Source organism: Aegilops tauschii, chromosome 5, assembly GCF_002575655.3.
Source record: "Aegilops tauschii subsp. strangulata cultivar AL8/78 chromosome 5, Aet v6.0, whole genome shotgun sequence".
Lineage (NCBI taxonomy): Eukaryota > Viridiplantae > Streptophyta > Magnoliopsida > Poales > Poaceae > Aegilops > Aegilops tauschii.
Window position 1 is genome coordinate 531370198 of NC_053039.3, and position 7993 is coordinate 531378190.

Below are 7993 nucleotides of genomic sequence, written 5' to 3' on the forward strand. Positions count from 1 at the left end.
TACACAAATAAAGCAGATAACATAATAATCAACCAATTCACACAAAAGAAAACAATAATAATCAACCAAAGCGAAGATAGGAAAAATCATACGTATATATTAAAGAAAGACAGGAAAAGGAACAAATAGTACATGCATCAACCTTATAGCATGGAGTCATCCTTGGAGGGCAGACGACTGTACAAGTTGAAGACCATGCTGGTCCTCCTCCTGCTGGGCCGGAACCGCGAGGGTAGGAGGAAATACAGCCCCATCACCATGACCACCACCTTCAACGGCGTCCAGTACAGCACGACGGCGACCACCAGGGAGAGCATGATGAAGATGGGCGTTACCCTGTGGTCTCTCCAGCTAAGCAGCGACTGCGCGCGCTCCGCGTGCATAGCCAGGTCGCCGAGCTCCCTTTGCAACCTGCCGGCGACGCTCCGCAGCCGGTCGTATCTCAGCTTCACGATGTCATCCGGCGTGGACGTCGAGAACGTGTCGAACTCCTCTTCCAGCTCGTCGGGCTGCGCCTGATCTGCGTACGACAGCACCGTGTCTATATGCGGCGGATTCCGCGGCCGCCGCGGGTAGTTCCACACCCCGATCATGACCACGAGCACGAGCACCATCGGCAGGATCAGCTGCGGGTAGCACACCAGGTACAGGAACAGCACGTGGACCAGAATCGTCGACAGTGGGTTCTTCCACTCGCAAATGTCGTCGAACCATTTGGCGACGGCGGTGGCGCCGGAGTAGAGGGAGGCGATGCGTTGGAAGTTGGACTGGCTACGACGCAGGCTGAACATTTGTGGGTCTACGTCGAGCATGTACTCCACCACCTCCCTCCGCAGTGGTGGCTCCGCCCTGGCCAGCCGCGTAACCATCCTCTGCACCGCCTCCGCCTGCAACCAGAGGGGGTCCACCTGCGGCATCGTGATTGGGTCGGTGTGGTGTATGTGTATCGTGGGAGGCAGCGGTTTGCCGTACGTGGCCAGCATTTTGGCCCACGACCTGCAGGTGAAGCGGACGGCAAGGTGGAGTTCGCCGGTCTTCTTCAGCCCCGTCCGGGTGAGCACCATGAGCGGGTAGTGTTGGGTGTACATGCGGTTGGTCTCGAGGGTGGCGAGGCGGATGCGCACCTTGCCCATCTGGTGGTCATCACCGCCATGGGAGGAGGAGAGATGGCAGTCGTCGAAAACAGCGACGGTGACGACGGTGTTGAGGTCCAGCACGTTCCAGGTGTACTGTTCGTTCCACTGCGGCACCGCCGTGGCGAACAACGTGCCTGTGCGCACCCACTTCTCGCCGTACTTGACGACGCAGTAAGGGTCGGTGAGGCCCCCCTCTTTATCCTTCATGCTCACCAGGCCTCGCGCGCTGAGGATGTCCACCTCCAAGATGCCAATGGCGCCCTTGCGGAGCTTCTTCACCGATGATGAAAAAGCACGTAGTTTGAATGTGTTTTTTACCTGCAAATTTCAAGTTTGTATGTTGTATGGCATATAGGAGTATAACACAAAAGAGAGAGAGAGAGATAAAATTTAGAGATGCGTGAGGTTTATTTCAACCCTTGTTTCTGATTTTTTTTGGGTTTTTGGCTTTCTATTTGTATTTTTGTTTTATTTTTTCTATGTTTTTGTTTAAATAAATAAATATAAATATTTTTGAAAAATGAATGAACATTTTTTATACTACATGAAATTTTCAACTCCATTATTTTTTGGAGGGGATTCAACTCCATAATATATATGCACTTTGTATTAATCCTAATGACGGTTTTTCATTCAGTTACTATTCTGACTGCCCATGAGCCAATCACATTTTTTTTTTGAGAAAATGAGCCCAACACATGCTTGCTGACCACCGCTCTCGGCTTGTTGGGCTATGTGACTGCGACCCAAATCATTCTCGGGCTGGTTGCGCTCTGATTACCCTGTTGAGTTTCTAGCATTTTCTCGTCATTGTTTTTTTTGCGGGTAAAAAAAATCACTACGATTTTTAATTTTACTTAAGTAAGATTTTTCTTTTTGAATAGGGGTAACAACAAAATCCGAAAAGAAATGATGAAAAATAACAATATATATACCTAAAATGAGTAATTCCGACAATTTATTTGAAACTTGACAATGCAATATTTTTGTAATTATTGCAAGGAGGATCTCTTCAACATTGAATGAATACAAAATGCATATATAGCCTACAATAAAATTTCTAAAATTAGCTTTGATTTATTTATTTTATTTTTATTTAAGAAAAGTAGGGCTCACTGATTCAAATTATAATAAATTTATGATATTGACACACTGTTCAAACTGAATTGCATTAAAATTACATCCACTGTTCAACACTACATGACTTTCTAGAAAGCATGATGCCAATTTTTTCTGATTTTGATCACTATATTTTTCGTGGCGAATAATATAATGATATACAACTATTTAAGTTGCATATTCATAGCAGAGGTAAAGTGATGGCCAAAGTTAAACATTGGAGGCTATAAAAGAATATCTAAAACCCAACTGTATCTTCAAATGAAGGGACTCTTTTCTTTTATATAAAATTAATTATTTTTTTGAAAATATATCTCATAATAGGTTTAGTTATATTAACTTGGTGTTATCTTTATTACTAATTATTAATATGTTGATGGTTGAACTTAAAAATGTTTGATTGATTTTTTTTCTAAAACTAACATTATGATCCAGAGATAGTATGTTAAAAGAAGGTTATAGTGTCGAAAGAGGGATGTGTGAGTCAGTGTGACTAAATAACCTATAGTTATGGGACTCATGCCACTAATCATCAAGCACCAAAGCTAGTAATTTAGCAGATCAAATGATTCCAACCCAAGAATCTAAGTGTTATCTGTAGCGACACAGAATTAAAAGGAGCAATATATAAATTCGCAAATTGTTGATATACCTGGATAGTTTCCATTTCATGAAGTCTATCAACTATAGTTAGTGCACTAGTTGGCCTTTTCTTTGGATCGAAGTCTCTGCACTCTAAAGCTGTCTCGTAGCATACTCGTATTTGTTTGCATAGCGTATCTCGTTGGGATCCCTCCAACCTATCACTCCAACTTTCAATTACCTACAAAATTACATTGGTGTGTTATGGTCTACCCATTGAACCAGCAACATATTTTTATAGATGAAAATTACCGACCACATAATTTAAGCATCAAACTAACAACAAATTTCTATAAAAGAAGATTGTGTCCCAATAGATTCAAGTCAGATCTATCACCATATACATTGCACTTTCATGTTTGATCAAAACAAGTAGAAATAAAATGTAGAATCCTTCTCGCAAATGATAAGATACGTGAGTATATTTGTGTCTGCATCATAAATTTGCAAAGTATGAGCTGGACAACTATTTAAAAGTCAACCCTTCTTAGGCTAAAAGGAAATTGAACTTTTATCTTTCGAACAATGACATATGTTGTTCTTACATCGTCGGTAGCTTGATACCCCTTCTGCCCAGTCAGTATTTCAATGATGATAACACCAAGACTGTACAAGTCAGCGCTGTGTGCAATCACACCACCTTCGCGATGTTCTGGCGCCAAATATCCCCTATATGAAAATATAAAGTTTTGACTAAGTAATGCAGAAAGAGAGTGCAGTTTTAACAAAATAGCCTGAAACACTGAGTTTAATTTAAAGAGAAGTCATCTAGCTTACATTGTCCCTAAAATAGTTTTGGTAATATCCCGACTTTGATTTTCGTCGAAGCATCTCGACAGACCAAAATCAGTTATTTTTGGTGCCATGTTATCATCAAGCAGTATATTGGCTGGTTTCAGATCCAAATGGACAATATGATTCTCATGAAGGTACTGTAGACCCTCACAAATCCCTTTAATGATTTTATAGCACGTTCCCCACTCACGACTTGCATCTATAAAGGGAAGAGGAGAAACCGGGTTTACAATTTGATGTCATGACTTTTGGAAACTAGATGTTATATGACACATTAAGCAATTTGTAGTAAATGAGAAAAATAAAGAGAAAAGTTAGAGGCCACATGGTCGTACCCATGATATACTTATCAAGACTGCCTTTAGGTATATATTCGAAGCAAAGCAATCTTTCATGAACATCTGCCATGACAAGTTTCTTGTCAAATTCTTCCATACTTCCTTGCCTGTCAGCGCAATATCCTAAAAATCTTACTACATTTTTGTGCTTGACCCGCATCAGGCATTGGACCTCTCGATGAAATTCTGTTTCATCCATTAAAGCGTTGGACAGCCTCTTCACGGCGACCGCCCTATTGCCAATCATTCCCTGCTTTTGGAGCATGTAGGCCCTGTTAGCATATCATCGGTTTGATTTCGAGTTACCAAATCAAGCATGCTTAGGATTGCAATGTACTACACCTTATAAACGACTGCAAATCCACCGCTTCCAATCTGTTGGTCATCAGAGAAATCACCTGTAATGTCCTGTAAAAGTGATAATGGCAGGGCCTTGGGCTCTGCGGTTTCATCGGCTAAAATCTCCTCTAGGTCACTTCGTGCAGTACTAGCTTTGCGTTCCATTTGCAGTCAGTAAGCAATTTAACCTGAAAACAAGAGCAAACTGATTATATACTGTATGTAGTATGAGCCTACTAGACCAAGATCCCCAATTACCCGGGTAGCTAATTAATATTGATATCGATATATACAGTACCGAACAAATTAAGATCACTCACCTGTATATTATGCAAAAAGAAAGCAGTAACGTTGACTTTGGCTCCCCTTGTTGCGTTTACTGCTGTGACTCAGACTCTCTCCGAGCCGTGCCGCTTAACAGCGCAGTCTAGCTGCAAGAGAGCTTCGACCAATTAGTGATAATCCGCAGACGCCAGCAGCAGCAGCAGCTTCTCAGATTGAAGCTAGCGAGAACACGATCTGCAATTTGGGACCCATTCAGTGAAAGAAACTGAGAATTACCACCTGGACAGGCCATGCTGCTGCCTAGTGAAGACGATTGAGCTTCAGATTTACCTGCCTAGTGAAGGGGAAGGGGATTTGGTATCGGCCTATCAAGTCAACGGCACCTTGAGAACACGCTTGAGCTGCCTCTGGATGAATGCGTCTCTGTGTGTGGTGCCAGCAGCATCCCAACCCCACATGATAGATAATACTGTGGACGCGGCTGCGCTGGCGAGAGTGCCGCGAGGATTCACACTGGAACACGCATGGACGAATTCAAAGCAAATGCGCACCGATGTTGCGGATTCCATATCCTAAACAATAGTACTATTTTTAAACAAAATCAAACACGGATCTTGAGTACCGATGCAGAGTTCTGACAAAAAATTAATAAAAAGAAAGAACCAAACAAGAGTGCCAATGCGGAGAATATCGGTCAGAATATGAATTGAATATGGAGCGAGCCAATACCGACACCCCGAGCTTCCAGATAGAGATTTATACATGGAACTAACAAAAAATTATCCATGTGTCACCACCAGGAAGTATCCTTTTCATTATTTAACTGCGGGAGGAGACCTCTTCAACAAACTCATTCCAAAGGGTCAAGGGATTTTTCATCGGGTTCTAGTCACTAGATGACCCATTGCGCACTTGGCACAAAAAAAATGTTGACAAGAAGTTAAGAAGGCTATTTGACACCCCTATAAACCCTTTAGGACATGCACACGTCGCCATGTCCTATAAACCCCCTTGACACCACGTGCATAGCTAGCTAGCTCGCGAGCGACCCTTCGGCGAATTGGAACACCCCAAGCCCTGCTCGCCTACCCCACCTCACCCTCGCACACTAGTGCATCATTTTGACACCAATTGCACGACCAGAGTATCCTGTAGCACAATCCCAACGAGTACCAAACATCAACATCGCAACCTTGATTCCGACAAGGTGAGCACGTGTTTGACCTTGTTGCCATGTCCAATGTGTTCGTTGTGCTCTAGCGTGTCTTTCTAACCACACACGTGTCACCAAGGAGCCTGGAACCGTTGAGTTTTACCTGAACTACAGCTTCTCCGTCACCGTCATGACCCCCAACCACACCGCCAGGCCACCCGAGGACCAAATCGGCATCGTCGAGGGCACCACACCGCGTCAACCCTTCCCCGAGCTCCAGCGACCTCCTCTCTTCGTCGAGCACACCGTCGACTCCCGAGCACCGCGTCTCCATAGTTGCCAACTCCGACGACTTCCTTCGATGAGGAATTCACCTCTCTGCCAAACCCTAGTGCAATAGAACACTAGTGGTCAATCTCCACTTAATCAAACGGCTCACAACAGCCCATCCCGCAAAGCAGTATCGTCCAATAGGATGACGCCACATGCATGGCCCTTTAATCTAAGTCGTCTGAACCCCTTTTTAAATTCAATGGCTGTAACTTATTCTAGTCATGAATCGGTGTCAACCAACCAGAGGTTGCTACGATATCCTCATCTAATTTAAACCATTTCTCCCAACTAGAAATAAATGTAACATTTGCAGAAAAGCCCCTGCAACGTTAAACCCTTATAACTTTCTCACCGCAACTCCAAATGAGGTGATTCTTTTTTCATACTGACCCTCATATAGAGCTTTATCCAACAATATCATTAAATTTCATTTTTTCACAATTTAAGTTCAAATTATTGAAATTTGAACATTTGTTAGGGCCTAAAATGCAAACCATAAGTCCAAATGAAGTAAACCTTTTTTTTGCAGATTCATCATTAGGATGTAAATTTTCAAATAGGACCCTTAGTTTCAAGGATCTACCATATAAATTTAAACTTAGCCAAAATTTAGAACATAGCAAAAACTTTCAAATAGCTTGCATTTTCTTGAAGTCATTTCAGGTTTCCGGTGATGTTCTTTCTGTGAGAGACGACATTCCCATCGACTACAAGATGCAGGTGGTGACTTTGTCAATTTCAAGATGTGCCGGCTCATTCTCGAAGGTGCTCATAGGGTACGATCCGCATGCATACGTTCATGGTGGTGAGTGTTGAAATCACTAACTAAGAGGTACCCCTTACGAAGGTCACTTTCTCTTCCTTGGTGGTGACATGTAGCCTACCACATCTGCACCAATTGTCGCAACCAGGGAGTTTTGGTGGGGTTTTCTCCTAATGCGAGGGAGGAATGTGTGGGCTTGTTTGTGCTTTTTGTAGATTTTTTCAAAACAAAATATCTTGCGAGCATCCAAATTACAACCATTTTTCACTGTTGCATTTCTGCGTTGAGATTTCCAAAACTAGATCCCATGTTAATAAAAACTTATTTTTCAACGAAAATTGTGCTCCCAAAATGAACTACCAAACTTCACAACCCCGTGCTTCCAAGTAAACTTGTGTTCTCCCGATGTGAAGCACATTATGCTTCCGTGGGAAGCAGCGCGAAGCATCTATGCTACACATAGACGCACACTCGTTCTTCCGTATACACATCAAAGCACACCCGTGCTCATGCTTAAAGCACACCACACGCACGTGGAAGCACAACACACCCGTGCTTTCGATAGACGAAAACCAAATAAAATCAAAAAACATTTTTTAAACCCTAGAAAAAACCAAGAAATAAAAAGCCAGGAATAAACAAAAAAAAGATGACGGGAAGCGTCAAGTGCGCAACATATTGATGAGGAAGCCGTGGAGCGCAGAAAAGTGCTTCCGCCTCCTAAAAAAAGTGCCTCCCGGAGGGCATCCGTTAACTAGTTGTGCATCTATATTTTTATGAAGGAACGCCCGAGCAGGGTGTCCCTATGTCTCGCCTTCGAGTCCACCTTTGGACTCGCTGAAGGGGCGACCGAGATGGGCTGGCCCACGCGCATGGCAGGCCACAGACTATTTTTTGTTTTTGGTTTTTGTTTCCATTTTTGCTTTAATTTTGTACTTTTGTTTATACTTATTAATAGTCTATACATGTATATATATTACAAAAACAATCTACTTTTTTTTTGAAAAATATTGAACAAGTATTTGAAAAATGTTAAATAAATATTTCAAATGTTGGACAAGTATATGAAAAAATGTTAATCAAGCATTCT

General features: G+C 42.6%; 1 protein-coding gene across 3 annotated transcripts; it reads right to left on the reverse strand.

The window, feature by feature from the left end:
* LOC109761394 (multiple C2 domain and transmembrane region protein 6) lies at window positions 1–5263 on the reverse strand. Of its 3 annotated transcripts, XM_073498356.1 has the most exons (9): window positions 4985–5108; window positions 4690–4800; window positions 4373–4557; window positions 4170–4280; window positions 4028–4093; window positions 3675–3891; window positions 3443–3566; window positions 2908–3078; window positions 1–1454 (listed from the first exon to the last, which is right to left on the reverse strand). In XM_073498356.1, exons 4-9 carry the CDS (start codon window positions 4195–4197, stop codon window positions 144–146), a joined length of 1917 nt encoding a protein of 638 aa, XP_073354457.1. In that variant the 5' UTR covers window positions 4198–4280; window positions 4373–4557; window positions 4690–4800; window positions 4985–5108; the 3' UTR covers window positions 1–143. The 3 variants fall into 3 exon arrangements, with proteins under 3 accessions (XP_073354457.1, XP_020175795.1, XP_073354456.1); XM_020320206.4 differs by having other exon boundaries at window positions 4028–4280; window positions 4690–4888; window positions 4985–5263; XM_073498355.1 differs by having other exon boundaries at window positions 4028–4280; window positions 4690–4888; window positions 4989–5156.
* Window positions 5264–7993: the final 2730 nt, after the last annotated feature.